General features: G+C 37.6%; 1 protein-coding gene across 2 annotated transcripts in view; it reads right to left on the reverse strand.

Annotated features, from left to right (window-relative positions):
- ralgps2 (Ral GEF with PH domain and SH3 binding motif 2) overlaps nt 1-22152 on the reverse strand; it is a 163221-nt gene that overhangs the window by 58921 nt on the left and 82148 nt on the right. For both annotated transcript variants that reach the window (XM_067417208.1, XM_067417207.1), the window contains exons 7-9: nt 16076-16165; nt 15895-15987; nt 8262-8388 (exon numbers count right to left, since the gene is read on the reverse strand). In XM_067417208.1, the coding sequence (XP_067273309.1) occupies nt 8262-8388; nt 15895-15987; nt 16076-16165 (310 nt within the window). The remainder of the gene's footprint in view (nt 1-8261; nt 8389-15894; nt 15988-16075; nt 16166-22152) is intronic.

Below are 22152 nucleotides of genomic sequence, written 5' to 3' on the forward strand. Positions count from 1 at the left end.
ATGCATTGAAACATTCTTTGACATTCTTTATAAACCATGAAACAAAAATTCTTTATAAATCATGAAACAAATGATCATGATTTATCCCCAAAAAATATTTATGTTGTTCAGATAAAATAATATTTTGAGTTTCTTTTTATTAAACCAATTTCTTTCATTGTATTAACTCAAATTTAAATTTCAATGAACTTAACATTAAGGCCACCAGGTTGCTTACTTTTTTAAGTTAAACCAACAAATTTTTTACAGTAATTGTCAGTCTTACCGATTCACAATTTTACAACTAAAATTGTACAGAATTGCATTTTGGGTAAGATTATTATGAAAGCATACCATTACAGTAATCACAGTACAGTAGTGATCCATTTATTAAAATACCCAATCATCTGACCCTATGTAAACTGTATGTGGGTTGATGGGAATTCCAGACAGTGTCTTTGCAGGGGGTGCTGGTATTGTGTGTGTGTGTGTGTGTGTGTGTGTGTGTGTGTGTGTGTGTGTGTGTGTGTGTGTGTGTGTGTGTGTGTGTGTGTGTGTGTGTGTGGTAAATGCAAAAAGTTTTCTGTGATGGGTAGGACAGAAGGATAGAATACAGGTTGTACAGTATAAAAATGGAAAGTCCCCATAAAACTTATGTGTGTGTGTATTGTGGTTGTCTAATGGCCAGTGGGAAAACTGAGCACCTGTCAGCTCCACTGGAAAGATTTTACAACCGTTTAACCAGTAAAGTCATATTACAAACACACACACACACACACACACACACACACACACACACACACACACACACACACACACACACACACACACACACACACACACACACACACACACACACACACACACACACACGTTTACTTAAATGAGGACCAAAACGTCTTTGCTCTTAAAGGATAACTCTGGTGAGAAATGACCCTAGGGGTAATTAACAGATGGTTACCGAGTAGATCGTTCTGTGGAATGCGTTTTCATGAAAATCGAATGTAAAGAGTTTTATCTCTAAAAACAGATTCGCTTATAGCACTTGTCTATGGGGGCAAAGGGTAAGTGAAATTAAATCGCTAGTTAATACAACTAACAAGGCTCAAAATAGCCTCTATTTGCAGAGGCTACTAGCCACTAACATGGTAGAATAATGAGGGTCCCCTACATGCAAAACAAAGTAAATTTTCATCTTAAAAGCACACCACACACACACACACACACACACACACACACACACACACACACACACACACACACACACACACACACACACACACGAGTCAAGACAATGGTTTAGATCAGTGAATATTCACAGACTCAGTCCAAGCATGCACACACACCCCTATGTGCACCCATCTGGAAGCTTCAATCTGATCCAATGTTTTCAGTAGGGAAATCCTGTTATAACAAAACACACAAACCATTTGGACACTAACCCAATCCTTTACCTCATCTTCCTCTCAAAAGCCTTCCAGACAGTTTCTCACATTCAGACTGTGATGAAGCCGTCTGGATGTGCTCAGAGCCCACCCCCCACCTGAGTGCTTTCATAACACACCACAAATCACTGACTCTGATTGCCAAAGCAGAAGTGAAAAGACCAAAGGGAAAATTCACCGACAATGAGTTAGGGTCGCTTATATACATAGTCTGTGTAGATTTAGCACCAGACTCAATAAAAGAGTTCTGAAGATTAGACATCATTTGCATGGGACAACACATCTTTCAACCCAGTTCTGAGTGCTAGGTTGTGGAAGACGCATGATGCAAGATGCAAGTCTTATGATTTGGCATACTTTGCCAGGACTGCACAAAATCACTATCACAATCCAGGCACCTTCACTAGATCCTGTGACACATCCAGCTCTGGCTTCAGCTTCACATTCTACACAAATGTGAAAACGCCCTTCGCCAGCTTCTCACAACTGAAGACGACAAATGAATCTTCATAACAAAAAAATAATAATAATTAAATAAACATATGCATCACACTTGGTTGCTGTTAGTAATCGCATGACAGACAGGTGTAGAGCTAATTAAAGGTAGCCTGACGTGGTCATACTCAATTCTAGTCAGAATATGAGTCTGAAACTGCTCCATTGGGCTGTGATTATGGGGCGTGTTTCAACCGAACCAGGAAAGACCTCAATTGGATAGACCTACAACCAATCAGAGCAACGAAGCGACGCATTGTCAAATGTCAACAGAGCTCAACTGCACTGTGTTGCCAAGTCCGCGTTTTTTCCGCGGGTTGTTTTCTATGTCCGCGGGTTAAAGCGACTATTATGTGATATATAGACCCATGAGTGCGAATTTTAGCAGGCAATCTTGCCAAAATAGCAAACATTTTACCCCCCAAACGCCATTTTTTCCCCGGAGAACCCCCCGAGAAGCTATTAGGGCTAGTAGTTGGCGCGTTTTGTTGTAAAAACTTGGAAATCAGGCTGGAATACACAATCTTTGCCAGTGTTGTAAAAAAATAAAAGAATTTAATGATACACAGAGTACTTACCCAACATGATCATCATTTCTGAGAGAAATTGTGAAGGTGATGCATATACAAACAAGCTCTCCGTTTAGGATTCGAACAAATATAATCCAAGCCCCTTTGATGACGTGCATTATTACGTTACTGTTGATCATCTGTCCATCATCGTCTAAAGCCCGCCCTGATGATTTCATTGGTCTGAACAGTTTCTGTTCGGGGATAATTACTCCTCTATGGAGCAAGGCCAGACTGAATTGCCCAACCTAAACATTTTGTGGGCGGGGCTAAGTTCGGCTGGCATCCAGGCTAAATTAAAGGGTTAGTTCACCCAAAAATGAAATTAATGTCATTAATGACCCTAATGTCGTTCCACACCCGTATGACCTCCATTCATCTTCAGAACACAGTTTAACATATTTTATATTTAGTCCGAGAGCTTTTCTGTTACTTCAATAAAAGTGTATGCACACTATACTGTCCATGTCCAGAAAGGGAATAAAAACATCATCAAAGTGTGTGATGTCCATATGTGACATCAGTTAGTTCATTAGAATCTCTTGAAGCATCGAAAATACATTTTGGTCCAAAAAACTACAACTTTATTCCGGTTTGTCTTCTCTTCTGTGTTTGTTTACAATCTGCAAACAAAGATTTAAACAGTTATGAATAAGCATATTGAATCATGATTCGGATCGCGTGTCAAACTGCTCAAATCACGTGACATTGCGATCCGAATCATTATTTAATGAACTACCTGATGTCACATATGAACTACTTTGATGATGTTTTTATTCCCTTTCTGGACATGGACAGTATAGTGTGCATACACTTATGTACGCTGTTGGACTAAATATAAAATGTCTTAAACTGTGTTCTGAAGATGAACGGAGGTCTTACTGGTGTGGAACGACATTAGGTTGAGTCATTAATGACATCAATTTAATTTTTGGGTGAACTAACCCTTTAATAAACGAGGAAACTAACAAATTAGTTACAATATGACAAGTATTATATATTAGATGCCATATGTACAGAGGCAGACAGTAGTGGAGTATTTTTACTTTCCAAGTAATTTTATTTTTCAAGTATATGTTCTTTATCAGTGTTCTTCTTTGAAAAACTTTTAATTCACAACATTCCAAATTATAATATTGTCATTTTTACTGCACTGCGTTTCATATTAAATATAATTTAATACTTAATTACATTAAACATTTAGTGCTGTATACTTTTACTCAAACAAAAGTAATTAAAATGTTACTTGAGTACAAGTAAGAAAGTACTATATGTTTAATGTAATTAATAGTTAAAGGTAAAAAAAAAAAAAAAGTATATTTATTAAATGTAGTGTACTAAAAACATTATATATTATGCTTTGGAATGTAGTGAAGTAAAAGAAAAACACTGATAAAGTATATGCTTGAAAAATGTACCTACTTGAATATAAAGTAAAAATACTCCACTACTGTCCACCTCAGCATATGTACACCGATCAGGCATAACATTATGACCACTAACAGGGGATGTGAATAACACAGATTCTCTCTTCATCACGGCATCTGTTATTGGGTGGGACATATTAAGCATCAAGTGAACATTTTGTCCTCAAATGTTATGTGTTAGAAGCAGGAACATTTTGCATGTGTAAGGTTTTGACAAGGGCCAAATTGTGATGGCTAGACGACTGGGTCAGAGAATCTCCAAAACTGCAACTCTTGGATCTCAATCAAATCGAGCATCTGTGGGGATGTGCTGAACAAAAAAGTCGGATCAATGGAGACCCAACCTCGCAATTTACAGGACTTAAAGGATCTGCTGCTAACATACTGGTGCTAGATACCACAGCACACCTTCAGGGGTCTAAAGGAGTCCATGCCTCAACAGGTCAGGGCTGTTTTAGAAGCAAAGAGGGGACCAACAAAATGTTAAGAATGTGGTCATAATCTTATGCCTCTTCGGTGTATGTAACTAGATGGGGAAAGGGGTGGGGGACGGGGTGCGTGTTTGAGTTTCGGGGTTCAGAAAGAATATTATATGTAACATTGGTAGTACTTTTTTACATTAGAGAGATGCCAAACCTCGAGAGAAATGGACGTTTCATACAGATTACATAATCAGAGAATATTTGTTTTCGATTTTAATTGGTTCATTTAAAAGTAGACATTGCTCATGACTGTGAGGCAAATATACTATGAGTTTTGGTTCATTTTTGTAATGTGCACCCTGTTTTTATCAGTTTTTTATTTGACGAAAGCTAGTTTTGTTTTTGTGAGTGTACGCAAATAAAACTAGACCCTTTACAGTCCTAGTTTATATAAATAAATGTATCTTACAAAAAGAAGTTGATTATTTCCTCAGTCTTTTCTTTCTTTAGCTCATCGGTTTCTTCTTTGTGTTTTAGTGCACTTACACTGTTCACTGTTCTGGAAAAGCACAAAAAAGCACAAACAAAAAAAAAAGGCAAAAAAAAATCCAACAAAATAGGCATTATTATAATTTTTATATGATCTTGTAATATATGGTATTACACTTTTATGAGATGAGTTCCCAACAATAAAAGCTACCCTGCAGTATGCAGTCACCGTAACATAAAATAACGGTTATCCAAGATTTCTGTCATAATGCCCACCCCTAAATGACATCGCTGTCAGGTGGCAGGCAGGTTCTGCAGACGTCTATGGAAAAGGCACTTAATCGGTAAGCAGAACAGATGGACAGGGTGAAAGAACATCCAGTGGGTCAAAAGGAAGAGTGTGCGGCCAGGTCTGAGAACACAAGAGATCATCCAGTTTTCGGCATCTAACCCCTTTATCTTTTCTTTGAGCAAGCTCAAAGAACTCAACTCAAAGACTGGCAGTTCTTTTAATGCAGTTTAGACCTCATGTTGTAAAAGAGCACAGTATTTTCCTCTCTGCCTGCCAAAGAGCTTGTGAGTCCTCCAGCCCCGTACCAAACACACCAGGGCACACACATGCAAGCACACAATTCAGTCAGGCCTGGTTCTGTTCATTTAAAGTTCAGTTATGGGACAGTTTACTCAAAAACAAAAAATCTACCATAATTTACTCCTCGTATCATTCCGAACCTGTATGACTTTTGTTCCTCAGCAGAACTTGTTAAGATATTTTGAGAAATGTCTGATTTTTGTTTTGACCATTCAAAGAAAGTCAGCGGTGTCCAAAACAACATTGGACCCTATTGACTTTCATTATATGGTGGTGGAAATACAAACACATTTTTTTACCCTTAACCCAAAAATCCATTAACCCTTAAATTAAATCCTTAAAATAATCGATTTGTAATGTGGTTAGATAAAACCAGATTAAAGGAACGGCATTTATACCTATAAGCGCCAGGGGGTCAAATTTATCCCTATAATTTCTTTATTTTCACGCTGTGTTTGAGCAACGAGTAATCTTACTGTAGACAGTCACACAACACACTATCAAATTAAGATGTTTTAGCCTATTTATAAATGTACAAACTTTGGATTAATAATACATTTTTGTGTTGCAATTAATTTTTATCATGTATTGTTTACTACTGTGTTGCCATTTATTCAAGTCTGCCCGTTTCCTGAAAAATAATATTTCCGATCTATGATGGAACGAATAAAACAATTTGTTTAAAAAAATACGCAGACTTGCCAACACAGTGCAGTTGAGTTCTGTTGACATTTGACAACTAGCGTTATGCGTCGCTTCGTTGCTCTGATTGGTTGTAGGTCTATCCAATTGATGTCTTTCCTGGTTCGGTTGAAACGCCCCATAATCACAGCCCAATGGAGCAGATTCTGACTAGAATTGAGTATGACCACGTCAGGCTATGTAAATACAGTTGTCAATCCATAAACATTGGCTGAGTGAACTACAGAGCATATTTTTTTCCACCCATCCTTTGTCACAAGTCAGTTGAATGTCAACACATGATAAAACATATTGGAGAGAGGCAGAGCAAAGGACAGAGCGATCAGAGCTTGTGAATATCTCTCACACCATGACAGCACACCGGCTCTGATTTACTCTTTCCTCACTTTTCATAATGAAGCATAGCAATGAGAACTCTGCCAAAAAGATATAAGCAATCACACTTGTCTGCGAAGAATTTGATGAAAGTCAAGTAAAGAGTCAAACACACATTTTTCAAGTCACTCAAATTAAATGTTTTCCAATCCGCTCAAAACACAGTTTGTGCTGCCAGTAAAAAAAAAAAAGAAAAAGAAAAGAAAGAAGACAAGTAAAAGAAAAACACTGAAAAAGGGGTAAAAGGTTTTAGCTTTAACTGATGCATGTGTGGCTAATGGCTCAGCAGCGTCTCCCATTGCCAATCTGAGGTCTAAACGCCCTGAATAAAGCAGGACTGGGACAGTGTTCAGATGATGATGTAACTCCAACACGTAGGGCATAACTGCTAATAATGATGCCAGTCTTATATAAGAGCACTATAAGTATGGCACTGAGCAACATAAATGCATGTAATGGAGCATGTAAGTGCATGAGTGAACATGTTTTGATAACCTTGTAGGGATGAAATTTCCACTAAAGTCTTTACACTACAAAGACAGGACAATGGTGCAGACTTTTAACTTAGCATAAATATAAATAGCCCTGGCCCGCTATATATAAATAAATAAATAAATAAATAGCGGGCCAGGGCGTCCAAGTGGGCCAGGGCCAGCCAAATGAAATGGAACGGAGCTCTCACACTTTCATTCCTTGTCAAAACACATTTAGTTTTTTTTAAATAATATGTAATTTTTTTTTTTCTCCATTATTTTCACCGAATACTTCACATGAAGTAGCCTATTAGTAACCTACATGATAGTGTATGTAGTTTCTGTAGTAAAATGAAGCGTTCATTTTCTTACTCGCAGATCAATACATATGTATCCACTAATCTTTTATACTGACCATTGCTGGCTACTCGACAATTCATAATGATGTCAGACCCAGCAACCCACCCATAAATATAAAATTACAAAAAACATTTTGTCAATCAGTACTTACTTTTAATATTGGAGTACATTAGAAATCAAGTTCTTTTGTTTTACTCGAGTAAAACTGAAAAGGAGTACTTTATATTTTTAGTGGAGTAATATTTTAATTGTTTTAAAAAGTAGTTTTACTTACTTGATTTTTGTATTTCGTCCACCACTACGTAGACTGATTCACATTTTTAATTATTTTTTTTTTTAGATATTACTTTAACTTATATTCACTAACTTAAGCAAAAATGCAATCATTGAGTTTTGTTCATTTCTTGGGATGGCAATGTGTGTATAATGTGTGTATAAAGAAAGACACAACTCACTGCGCTTTATACTCATCTCACTCACGCTTTTCTCTTCTTTAAAACGGCAATACATTTTTTTTTTTTTTTTAAAGGAGCCTATGTTTTCTCTGCCTGCCAATCATTTTGCACAATTAAGAAAAATTAATTACACATTTAATTGATCATATGTCAACGTATCAATTTTGACAGCTCTAATATAATAATAATCACACGAACAATTAAACACGCTCGATTCTTCAATCTGGCTGTTTGGTAGAAATCCACGAGGCATCCATACACCTTTGAGACTATCTAAATGAGAATAAATGGTTTTAAATGGGATCATTTAATAAAAATCTAAATTAATTCAAATTTCTCAATGTCTCCAAGACATGAGGTGTATGATGATGCTGTATTTATAACTGCATTATATTACTGCAAATGACAGATAGGAAAAGAACCTCCCCACAAGGTTATGTTTGCGTGTGTTCAAAAGAGAGAGCAAAGAAAAAAATACCCAGATACGGGATGCAGGACGTCATGCTCTGGCTGCTGATATAATCTCTCAAGCGTTTATAGTTGTCTTCTTTAGACATAAGATACTCCAGCCTCTCAAACGTGGCCTTGTCCTTCCGACTTAAAAGCTGTGGGGAAGAGAGCAAGAAAGAGAGATCACACTTGTGACAAAAACAAACAAGTTCTTTTACAGGTCTATAACTGCCTTTCTAGATTGAACTGTGTATATTTCAAAATAAATAATGTGCTTTATAACGTCTGTGACATTTCTTGACATGCAAACCTTTAGTAAATCATCTAAATGAACGCAAAACTATCCAGCCTCTAACAACAAATCTCAAGAGTGCCGATTTTTAGTATCTGTGCTTATAATCCATCATAATCATTCACAGTTAACGTGACGTTTGTTTGTTTTCCATTCATCAACCATTTGGCAGAGCAATCGTAAATGTCGAGACGGGCGTAAAATATCTCCACCTGACCAAAACAAAAGGAGAAAAAATAATTGAAAACTAATGTTTGGTGTTTCGTAATGTTCTTTGCGAAAGCAAAAGCGGGGGAAACAAAGACAGAAAAGAGAGATAAGGTTAAATAAGTGCTCTACAAACAAAGGAAAATGTGATATTGCAGGAATGAAATCCAGAGTCCTGCACAGGAAATTCAAACAAACGTAACCAAATTAAGAGCTACCTGACGTGACCTCTCACGCAAACACACTCCAGCTCTCTAAAAACCTTTCTGCAGGTCCGTGTGAGGATAAAGTTTCTGCAAATGTCCCCAGAAGAACAGCAAAACCTTTTTGCAGGAAGTTTGTAATGGGACTAAGGCTTTCAAAACAGACGCAGGAAAAATGAAGGTGCATCATCTCGCTCTCTAAATAAGCACCCTATCGAGTCGCAATGCAGAATTATTATTTTTTAAACAACAACGACAGAGGAGACTAGAATATTGTGATGTCTCGTGCTGTAGTCATGTCTAAATTCTTCGGAAGTACTGAATACGTTGTTTGAAAATATTGTTTGAAAATATTGTTTGAATACTCCCGCCATTTCAGTCACCAGTTTTGACATTATCAGTGAATATGTGAGATTGACAGCATGCATTTAAGCATTACGTGTTTAGTCTATAATAGGGGTGTAATGATACACTCGTGTCACGGTTCGATATATATCATGATGCTGAACTCACAACACGATATGTATCCCACGAGTATTATTATTAGAACCCACAAATATTCTCTCATTGCATCATTATACATTATATTCAGCATTATATATAGTCATTTAATGCAATAATCACTGAAAATTTTAATTTTTCCCCCTCACGCTTTACTCCCGCTTCCAATACAGGCAGCATTCTCTCCCAGTGCTCATAGTTTCCTGCCTCTCCTGCTATTAATGAACTATAAATATAAAAATAAACCATATAAAAGGCTTTGAAAAATCATACTGCTAAAACTAAATGTGGTCTGGTGATTTAAATGATGTTTCGCTTTCATTTTAAAGAGTGCCATTCCGGCAGCGCGTGCACATCAGATGATCGATGTAATCGCAAGAAAGCGTGTCAAAATGACCTCTCTCAAACTGCAAATGTTTAGATCATCCAAGAATTTGAATTCTGCATTTACTCTCTCTCATGTTGTGTTTGCGCGTCACGCAGTCATTTGAACGTCAGTATTTACTACAGTATGTGTCTTTGTAAATCTGTTCATCATAAGCCATCATTCGTGTCTCTTCAGAAGACATGGATATGGATTAGACACTCCATGAGTTATTTTTACGATGGCTTTATGATTTTTTTTTTAACGTTTAGACTTTAAATGGAGGGACAGAAATCCCTCAGGTTTCCTGTAGTTAGATGGAAAACGGCATGATGGTGAGTACATGACAACAGAATTTACATTTGTGGTACATTTGTAAATTTGTGTTTGGGTAAATTATAACTTGTAAATAGGCGTACTACAGCAAGTTGAGCCTTGGATAAAACAACTCTATATTGCAAATCATATCATTTCCCACAACAATACATATCGTCACATTTTTATATTGTGATTTATCTCTTAACGATATATCTTTACACCCCTAGTCCATAAGCATGCCTGTTTAAGTATGTGTGCGCGCAGGTGCGTACTTTTTCTTTACAAAATGACTGCCAAATTACTTGTTTTCATTGCATACATTTTTTTGTAGGGAAACAATATTTTATTGGGAGCAACATACAGACACATTTATTTGCATTTAAGGAAATCAAGTTTTTATTAATACTTATTTTGTTTCCAGACTAGTTTTCACAGCATTTGAAGAACTGAGACCTTTTGCTCTAAAAAAAGAAAGAAAAAAAAGAAAGAAAAAGGAACAAAAAAAAGTATTGGCTATTGATCATGTAAATTCATGTGTACAAATTTCCGTTTTTCCACTGAAGCACAAGATGTTCTTTGTATTATCCAGCATGACTTGAGAACGATCCAATTTGTAATGAAAAATAGGTTTATTAATTTACAAAATTGCCAAACAGAAGAATGTTGAGACTTTTGGAGCCCACGACTGGAGGCCATGTCGGAGAAAAGCTATTCTGAGGAGCCATGGAAAACAGGTCTGACAGAAAAAGTGAGGGAGAGGAATAGTCCAGTTATATAAAAACCTGAAAATGGTACACTAGAGACAGGATTGAAGAGGAGGATGCTGGCTGTGACTGAAGACAAGAAATATTTCCAAAGGAGAGACAGACACATAGAGCTGTTGGATAGCCTGATAAAAAAGTTCCCCATGGTAACCAGAGTTCTCCTCAAAATATCAATAAATACAGCTTGCACATGCAAAAGTTACCACCACGATGCAAGGATGTTGTTGATAGCTGCTGAGGCATTGTTAAAATTGGCTTCTAAAATGTTCAGAATTGCATTTGTGTTGCTAAAGTGTTCTTGGTGGCTGCCAGGGCATTACTACGAGGTTTGTAACATCTTCTGAATGGTTTTAGCGCTTTCTATGAGATTTCTATGGTGTTCCAGGTGGTGGTTTTTTACTGGCCCAGGCACGACAGTACTATTTAAAGGGTTAGTTTCACCCAGAAATGACAATACCCCATGACTGAGCCATCCTAGGTGTATATTACATTCTTCTTTCGGACAAATTCAGTCAGAGTTAAAAAATGTCCTTGCTAATTCAAGCTTTATAATGGCAGTGAATGAAAGCCTTAAATGTGCCCTAAAATGATTTGAAACAATATGTTAAATATTTCTCTGATATCTACATAGAGGGTATGTGGCTTATTTAAGGGCACAAATTGTCCAGATACAGTTTTACAGGTCCATTTACAACCCTATAAACTGCCCCTAGGATGTAATGCTCTGTTTTTGCATTATTTGGAAGAGTCATGAATATTAATGTTGAGCTCTGTTCTGATTGGCTTATTTCAGCCGCTCACAGCAGTTCAGCTGTTCAGCGAAGCGGCTCGTGAGTCCTGACCGTCCTGACAGAACACAGACCGACTGAATGACACTTTAAGCAGAACATCTTAAATGGAGATTGATCAAACGCAGCTTACTTGTATATTGGTGCTTTTAGATCATCCGCACTGCGCGCAAGAGTGCATATGGTTGCCAGATTGTACACGTTTAGGTAAAACACCGGATAGTATATGTGCCCTTTTAACAGAAAAGCTCTGATTGGGGGATTTAAATTACTGAAATCTGGCAATTGCAAGCACGAACGCTCTTCTTTCCCTCCGACAAAACTAAAACCAGCATACTATCCGTGTTTTGGTTATACATGGTACTTGGTGTTTCCTATTGTTACTGTACTAGCATCTTGCGTTATCTAGACAATGCGGTCTCTCTACGAAACTTTAAACAGCCAATAAGTGATTAAATCACTATTTACTGCTTGCAGGAATATAGTTGTAATTGCCCCCTCTTTCTCCAGTTTAAGACGCCGAGTGAAGCTTGCTTGATATTGTCCCAGGTTAGAAAAGTGTCCACGGTGAAATGGGCCGAGCAAACAGACGATTTTGAATTAAATTGTTGCAGTATCTAATTATAATAAACATCAACCAAGACTGTTGACATTTTTTTCTGTGTGAAGGGTATGAAAAGTCCTCACGTCCCCTGCACAGCCTGGAACATGACATTTGTGTCCATGAGAGCTGCTGTTTTCACTATCCTTGAGTGTCGCTTGTTTATCTGCAGTCCCGATGATTCGGCTCCGTCGGTTCCGCCTGACAATGAACATGTTTGGACAGATGCAAATGTTGGGGGCGTGCATATAAATGATTGCGTCACATTTACCGTTATGTTGAGAATCACTTATATTTCTGTGGTGTTTTTCATGCATGAGATTTTTTTTAAAGAAGTAGGAGGCAATGGTGTTTGAGACGTGATGTCAATGTACTGAACTCTTATTATTTCACTATGGAAAGATCCATTAAATTTTTTATTCTAGGGCACCTTTAAATCCATCTACTTGCCTTAGAAGGCCTTTATTAACCCCCCAGAGACGTGTGGATATCAGTGGGGGCTACTGGTCTGTCAGAGAGGGGAAGCTAATTTTCGGCCTACATCATAAAATTGTCTATTTATTTAAAAGTAAATTCTGCCCTACATTCCTTTTCAAGAAAATGGTCTGTGAGCCTGTCGTACCAACTAGGAGTCTTTTCAAGTGACTTGACCAGTGTCCTCTCAATGGCAAGCAGAGCTAGGGTGCTTAAACCGCCTTGGCCCATTGTGTTTCGGGTGTCGCTTTAAACAGGAGAAGCTCCTTTCTACGCCTGCAGATGTAGCTCCAATTTTTGCCACTAATGAGAATTTAAGTTTCTTTCTCGTAAGGAACACTTTCAAATGGCTTCGCCAAAATCAGGTCGACAATATTAGCACAGTCTGCCATCGTGCGCAGTTTCACCCACGACCCTAGCCTAGCCTACTAACGTCATATGATTGAATGAATGAATGAAGGAATGAATGAACGATCTAAAAAAAAAATGTAACTAAAACTGAAACAAGGAATGTGGTGTATAATTGTGTGAAATGTATGATGAAAATCAAGCAATTTCGCCAAGCAAATATCAAAGAAATTGGTTGCAGCAGTTTTTATTTCGACTGAACTTGAGAAATCCGCGATGGGACTGAGCGTGAATAGCTTCAGTGATTCCTTATAGTACAGAATCGCTGTCAGTCAAAAGGAGATGCAGTCTTTCGACAGACCCTCCAATCATCACGCAGAAGCTCGGAGTCCGGACCAGCCCACTCCCCATAAAGACGCTGAGCGTCCGTGGGCGGGACATAATCGCAGCGTTTATCCAATGACTGTCTAGTTTCGAAGTGCTGAAAAATGACGTTCAAAGCAGCCCCATTGAAGTCAATGGACACTGGGCTTCAATAGGGAAATGCACTGTGACGCTGCGGGAATGTATGAGAAGGAAATCGAGTCAGCCGACCTGCTATATGTAACTGATTCTGAACGAACTTGTCTTTGAGATGAACTTTTTCTAACACATTTTTAGTTAATAAAATGATAATACAATAGTACATATTTGAACATTAATTTGGTGACATTATAAGCGAAGCCGAGCTCTTAAAGGAATCGCCACTGGTGGATATCTTGTATGATGGATGGATGCACTTTAGCCAGGACATTTTTTTTAAAACAACTCTTGAATTGTATTCATCTGAAAGAAGAATGTCAAACAAACCTAGGATGGCTTGAGGGTGAGTAAATCATGGGGTAATACAATTTTTTGGGTGAAAAATCCCTTTAAACACTGAATAAATGACACACTTTAATTTAAGTGCAATATGTTTACGGTAGCAACAATTAAAGGCAGTCGTAAAAGACTCATGAATAAGAAAAACATGATTGAAACAAATGTCCAATTGCTGCCAGTTATGAAAACATGCTTGGTCAGCAGATTCCGATACATCCAAAATGTAACATTTACAAGTGTGGGCGCTCTAAATTTACATTTAGAAGGATTTTCTAAAGAAAACCTGGTAATTAAAACTATGCTAACTATGCTAATCAATGTTAGCAACCCAAGTGCAGCACAGATGCTCATCTACAGATTGATTTGTGAGCAAACACATTGTAAAGCTATAAAAACCCAAGGAACAGGTGTCCGTTTTATAGATAGTTGGCCCTATTTTATAGTAGAAACAGACAAGTGTTTTGGAAACCTCAGTATTAGCTTTAACATTTGCACATGCTACTGATCTTTAAAGAAACAGAAGCATTTTGCTCATAAGAATATTGTTAACATCAACATTTCCCTTCTTAGAGAGAATATTCCCTCAAACACTCAACATGTTATGCTATTTTAATAAATTATATGGGAATTAAAAAAATCACTACTATTGAGCGTGTTCAAATGGAGGGGGTGTTATGTTTGGGAATTTAAATGCATGGTTGAATTCCAGTAAAGACTAAAAAGGGGGAAAACTAAACAGAGTTTATTGTTGTTCATCAATCTATGTATTGGAAAGCAACAGCTCAAGGTTTTGCAGTGATTCATCTGCTAGCAGTCTCCAGTGCTCATCAATAACTAAAAGTGTGTGTTGGAGGCCTGGATATTTTCACAACCTGTAAACACACACGGAAACTCGAAAGACATCGAAAGAAATCTAGACTCATGCAGCAGCTAGGTTGGACAGAATGACAACAAATGAACCAAGAACTGACCCAAAAACAGACACAGGATGTTTTGAAAAAATAAAAAATACTATTATATATAAATAAATAAAAAAGTCTTGATGCAAGACACTGTTTATGTAAGGCAAGATCATTTTAAGGGGAGAAAGATGTATTTAAAAAAAGCTGACAATTTTCACATAATTAAAATACATTGGTAACACTTTATATATATTGAAATTATAAAAAGTATTTAGAAATGCATTCATCATGCCTTGCAATGCACCTTAAAGGAACTGTATGTAAGAAGTGTTAATTATGTATTTTAATTAAATGTCAATTAATCATAAAATGGCCCTGATATGTCACTAGACATTAAGAAATCATGTTAATTTCAAATCCTTATATCACTGACAACAGTAGTCCGGCCAGGATATTGCCATTTAAAAGTTGTTGTTGCAGCCCTCAACTGATGTTGATGTTGTCATGTTGTGTTTTGGCCTGAAGCTCCACCCTCCATCTATCGGCCAATCACAAAGTCAGTAGTGTTTCGGCATCCGGGTTGCCAGTTCCGCTCTAGTTACCACAGCTGCAGCTACAAATGCTCCTGCTGATCCTGCAGCCAATCTGGCAACCTCTAATCAGTGGGAGGGGGAGCGGGGATACACCGTGCTACAGTCATTTGAAAGTGATTGCAGTACCAATTTTGGCCACAATCTTACAAACACTTCCTTTAATGCATTTTATGAACTTATGAATAATTGTAACCACAGTTATAATACATTATAATACTTATTTATTCATTGTTACACATTAAGAAAGTATAATTCATTAAAAACATATAACAAACATTTTTAGATGTAACAAGGAAATTATAATTTTTATTTTTATAGTATTTATGAACATATTAAATGCATTTTAACATAGACTATGAACAAATGTATTGTAAGTGAAAGCTTTAAGTGGTACCTTAGCAATAAATATAAAAATATGTAATATGGAGCGTATTGAATAACTCACAGCCCAGGTCTTGGAGAGCCTGAAGATGGGTGCGCTCTGTAAAGCAGATACTACCGCCATCACTGCATGGAGATTATTCATATCACACAGTTTCTGCAGGAAGAGATAAAGAAGGTTAACTACACATACAAATACAATCACTGAAGTAGAAGCACACATGTGCTGTATGGAGAGTTTTTACCTTTGCTGTTCTGATATAGAGGCTCATCACTTCTGCTCGGATCTTCAGAGTTTGAGCATGAAGAATCTCCCTCACCACCCAGAAACTCACCTAACAATAGACAAAACCATAAGAGAGGCATTGATAGCTGTTCAATACTGCCATAGATGAGACATTATTTTTTTCAAATACTGTACACTACACCACAGTCACACCTAAAATGTGCATATAAACCCAGTTTTGCCTCAAATGCAGAAACTGCATCAAAGGGGTCATATGAATTTGGCAGCAAAATGTCTGCTTTTGAAGAGATAAGAGTTTTGTGACCTATTAATCTCTTGATGTTATCGTTCTGTAGTTATCTCATACATAATTTTAAAACCGTGTAGCAAACAGAACGAGAAAAAGCAAGATGTGAAAATACGAGAAGAGACAAGAAGAAAACAAGAAAAGAATTGAAGCGGGAAGAGACATGAAGAGAAGAGACAAGATGAGGAGAGAACCAATGAAACAAGACTTGGTGAGACAAGAGGAGAACAAGTGGACAAGATGAAAATAAAAAGGGAGTGAAAAGAATGAGACAAAAAGAGAGGAGACAAGATGAGACGAGATTGAGAGAAACTGACATGAGAATAAAGCGACAATGTAAGAATAGACGAGACCAGAAACTAGGACACAAGACAAAATAGAGGCGAGAGGAATTGAGATGATGAGAGAAGAGAACTGAAGAGAAGAGATGAAAAAGGACAAGAAGACAATGAGAGAGGAAAAAAGAGCCAAGGAGCAGAGACAAGATAAAGAGGGACAGAAGAGACAAGTGAATGAGACGAACTAAGGTGAGAAGAGACCATATGAGATAAGAGAAGAGCATGTGGAGAAGAGGACGAGCGGAGATGAGACTGGAAACTTGAATAAAAGCAAGATGACAATAAGACAACAGACAACTTAACTTGAAGAAACTGGAAGACAAGCAAGACGACAAGAAGAGAACAGACTAAGAAGAGATGAGAAAAAAGACAAGCGAGTGAGAAGAATCGAGATGAGAAAAGATGAGACAAGATTGGACAAGACAAGAAGGGAATGGGAGATGCAAAGAAAAGAAAATGAGACTGGAAGAAGAAAAAAACAAGACTATGAAGGCAGAGATGGAGTGAAACAAGAAACTAAGAGGAGAAAAAAAGAGATGAGGAGAGAATGAGAGGAACTGAGGTAAAACAACATGGACACCGAGCAGAGTAGAAATGAGAACCAAAAAGAGAAGAGAGTGAGGAAATGAGACTGGAAAATAGTAGAACAGCAACAAGACGAGAAGAGAAAAGGCAAGAGAATAGACTAAGAGGAGACAAGAAGATACACACGAGTGAGAGGAACTGAGATGAGAAGAGAGAGGAGAGGAGAGGAGAGGAGAGGAGAGGAGAGGAGAGGAGAGGAGAGGAGAGGAGAGGAGAGGAGAGGAGAGGAGAGGAGAGGAGAGGAGAGGAGAGGAGAGGAGAGGAGAGGAGAGGAGAGGAGAGGAGAGGAGAGGAGAGAATGTGAGACGATTAGACTGAAAGAGAAGAGGCAAAAAGAAAAACTGTTTGATATGAATCAAGTTGAGACAAGACGAGAAGAGAATGAGATGAGAAGAGAACAGAAGCAAATAAAGGGGAAAAAAAAGAAAAGATTCACATGACTGAAGGGAGAACAAAGACAGATCAAGACTAAATGAGACGTGAAAGGAATAAGACAAGAAAAGATCCGAAGACAAGAAGAGAAATTATATTTGAAGGTTCAGACATTATGTAACTGCAGACATGGATTGCTGGAACATCCCTCTTCATCTCTACCCTGCTCGATCTCCTCCAACCCCTGACAACCTCAGCCCCCCATTTCCATGGCTCTTGTTGATTTTCCAGGCTCTTCCTTCCCGCGATCCCCCCCTTCTCCGTTCCTTCCCACATGTCTGATACTGGGACGCACACACAGTGAAGTCATTGTTTCACCATCTCCCCCGCTGCGTGTTCCCGTGTTTGTTGTTGTGAGATTGGATCGCGGCGTCTCTGTATAAAGCCGGAATGCCTCAAACCAGTGGAAAGGATTTAAATCTAATGACTAATGAAGAGAAAAGGCAGAACAGTCCTGCAGACATCTATACTCAAACATAAGCACGGCGCAAAAACACCATCTTACACACACCTGCACCTGCATTTAACGCCAGGAGGAAACGGTTTATGTTTGTCTGATTTTGAGTCTCTAGTCATGTGGACTACCACGCTTCCCTCATTTCATCTAAGTTAAGGAAATCGTGACGACAAAAAAAAGCACAGAGAGAACTGGCTCAAAAAAGGGCCAACAGACCTTATGCAAATACCCCTGAAAGATAACCATATGTGCCTAATTTTTAACATCTGTTAGTGGGTAATCTGTAGGGTCTGTCTGTGGGTTTGCTTCTTTTATTTCCTACATTGAGAACATATATAAATGCATTCCATATTTGTGCATGAGAGACCAATTCAATGGCTAAAACTCTTTGTCTGCAAGTTTTTGGAGTGGGGGCATACACACACACACCAGACCAGACACACACATACACACACCAGACACACACACACACACACAAGACACCAGACACACCTGGTTCACTATCTTTGTGGAGACTCTTTTTTATACCGCACAATCCGTATTTTGTATCCCCCTACACTGCCCCAGCCCCTAAACCCATCAAAAAAACTCATCCTGTATGATTTATACCCCTTTTGAAAAGTGGGGACCACTGGCTGGTTCCCACAATGTAGGTAATCTCAGGTTTTACTATCCTTATGGGGACATTTGGTCCCCACAATGTAATATAAACAAGGGCGCGCACACACATGCAACTAAGATGCAACTTAGTGATATATTAAATAAAATAAAAAAAGCAGTCCCCCACAAGCCTGCCACAACAATGGCAGAAAAATGACACCGCAGCCCATAACAGCTGTTGTAACGTTAGTGGCGAAGGCGAACAGAAAACGGAAACCAATCTTCTGTCACTACAGCAATGACAGGTGTGTTGTTTTTCATGCTTTGTAAATAAGGATATATACCAATAAGGAGCATATACCAAATATGATGAACCATGTAAATTACTGCAGTATAGATTACTGTACCAGGCAGCTAGACTTGTATGACAAGTCAGACATGAAGTTTGTGTAGCGCATTGTCTGCAATGACAGATGAGGATTTCAGGCAGGTTTCGGGAATGGATGAAACTGTACATCGCCAAGCCTTTCTGGATGTGCTCGTCCCACCCGAGCACAGTTTTACAATTTTTCACGTTAAAAACGACATCAGTCTACTAAGCATGGTGGTTTGTTTGTCAGACTAATGCCGGGGTTTTATAATTTTCTAGATGCCTGTTTATCTGTACTTTATTAATAGTAGTTAACTAATAGTTTCTAGTTATGTCAAGTGGTTGGCAATGTTCCCTCTAAGCCGCACAAAATAATAAAATGCCGCACAGATGACAGACACAAACACGAAATGAGTGGAGAAATCGATTTGATTGTACTACGCAACTTTCCGTCCACTAGAGGTCGTCTATTAAAAACAAAGGCGTAGTTTGATGATGGCAAGTTTGAGTGCGGTATCTTGGGACATGTGGTCTTCACCTCACAGCCGGTGGAAAATAGGACTCGGGCAGAAATCATGTTCATGGATGCGGTTATTAACATTACTGTAGTATGAAGCAGAGCAGGACCGAGTGTTTTGGAGCTGTGCATGGCCGCTGGAGTGACTGTTATACAAACACACGGCTCGCGAGCACCGGAGCTTTTATTATGACGGGCGGGACACAGTCACCAGGCGCCTGCACTATTTCCGCTTTTTCGGTCATGATTATAAGGTAAAGCAGCTCTGTTTATCATATTAGATACATTTAAGTGTGTTTAAAATGATGTTATGACATAACTATGTGTGCTCGCTCGGCGCTGCTGTGACATGTTCACACTGCTAAGAGAAATGCGCTTCTGCAGAATAAAACCGACGGTAACCCAGATATGACGTGATTGACAGGCGACTCCCTCAATCGGTATGCTGACACGTCCCGGGTCCTTGGTTAAAATAGCAATTTTCTCATAATTTACAAATAGTTGGAAACATTTGGGATATTGTAAGTACTCAACTGAACAAAATATAGAACACTGGCCTAGTGGTTTTTGGATATTTAACTACAAAAATACTGCATAGTGCACCTTTAAATGAGAAATAGTTGCCGTCCTCTGTTCAACGGCTATAGAGTTAGAACCGGGTGAATGCGGTTTACAGGTTTCATAGGGAGAATTACGTCACGTGTAAGCGGCAGTGAGTAATGTTTGCAGTCCAGATAGCTCGATATGAGAGGCAAGGTGAAATGCAAAGACGCGAGATAAAGCGTCATTGTGTTTTAAAGAAGAGTGACTTGATTAAGTGGTGGAAAAAACGGATGATGGGCACAGCATGGTAACAAAAGAGACATTTACAGTTACACACCCACGCAACCCACAACAAGTGTAGCGTGCAAACTCAAAACACCTTAGTAAAACGTCAACCTAAATGTGTGTGTGGTTTGGGTTTAGAGATGTTTAGATAACTATAAAAGAGTTCCCTTGAACATACCTAGCTATTAGATCTATTTAATTACTTCAGTGTTATTTATTTATTTTTTACAAATTGAAGCTTTATATATATATATATATATATATATATATATATATATATATATATATATATATATATATATATATATATATATATATATATATATATATATATATATATATATATATATATATATATATATATTATAGGCTGTTATAATTATCTTATATTGTAATCCTAATAAATAACTAAAATCACAAGGAGATTGTTTCGGGATCCTTGCCATTAAAAAGTAAAAATCTGATATAGATAACTGGAAATTCATAAGCATTAAACAAACATTTAAGTTTGATGGTTTAATGCTGCCTGCCGCCAATAAAAATTGATTTAATTTAATTTTGATATATAAAAAGATTTGTACAGTTAAAAACATTGTAAAAAAAAAAAAAGAAAAAAAAAAAAAAATCTGTCAAATTAAAAATGACTTATTTTGACTTCTGAATTACCTGCTTTAAAAAATATATATATTTAATATATTACTAAGTTACATCAAGGGTTAAAGCTACACTGTGTGATATTTTCCCCCATCTAGCGGTGAAAAGGTATATGACCATGATCCAGTGAATAATAGTTTCTGTTCCTCTGATTTCTGATTTCGTTTTAACTCCTACGGTGGCCGATTTAGTCCAAGATTAACATGGCAATCCCCCTCTTCACATTCGACACGGTGCCATCAAATGATAAAATGCGAAAGGCGAAGCTTGAATTTACGGGTATGTCCCTCTTTGGCTAATGAATGATGCATAACCTCACCTTTCCTCATATTCTTAATTTTGGAGGGGATGGAGGGGCAACATGGCGACCAGCATTCGAACCCCTCACCTGTATGTATTTTCAATGGCATATTATAAACTTACGAGAATACTTTATTACTTGAAAGAAGTAAATATACATTAATGAGCACATATATTTTTGAAAGAACTAAGTGTTTTTAGCTAAGAATAAACGTTACACAGTAAAAAAGTAAAAGTTTTCAGTAAAAAAAGAAAAGTTACACAGTGTAGCTTTAAATAAAATAGAAACTGCACATTAAAGTTAAAAGTTATAACTGCATTATGAAACCACTTTTTGTGTGTGTGTGTTTATGTATGCTGTACAGGTCTGGTATAAAGAATATTTTTGCTCAAGTGAAAAGAAATGAGGGTACACTGTCCACTGCTATATACTGTTAAAAGTAACCGATTTTTTATATCAACAGAAAAAGGGACAACCTGGCTTCTCTTGAGACTGCTTCAGAGAATAGTTAGTGATATGCTAAGACCGGACGCAAGTTGACCTGTTTGTTTACAAGGTAGTTTATGACGTAATAAACACAAACAATTTCAAACTGCGCTTTTGAGACTGTCTTTGGTTTCACTGCACAGTTTTATGGAGAAAATACTCGGCAATAGTGTTGACATTAAAGCATATTATAAACACCACATAGACATACAAACAACATT

This window comes from Pseudorasbora parva, chromosome 15 (genome assembly GCF_024679245.1).
Source record: "Pseudorasbora parva isolate DD20220531a chromosome 15, ASM2467924v1, whole genome shotgun sequence".
Classification (NCBI taxonomy): Eukaryota; Metazoa; Chordata; class Actinopteri; order Cypriniformes; family Gobionidae; genus Pseudorasbora; species Pseudorasbora parva.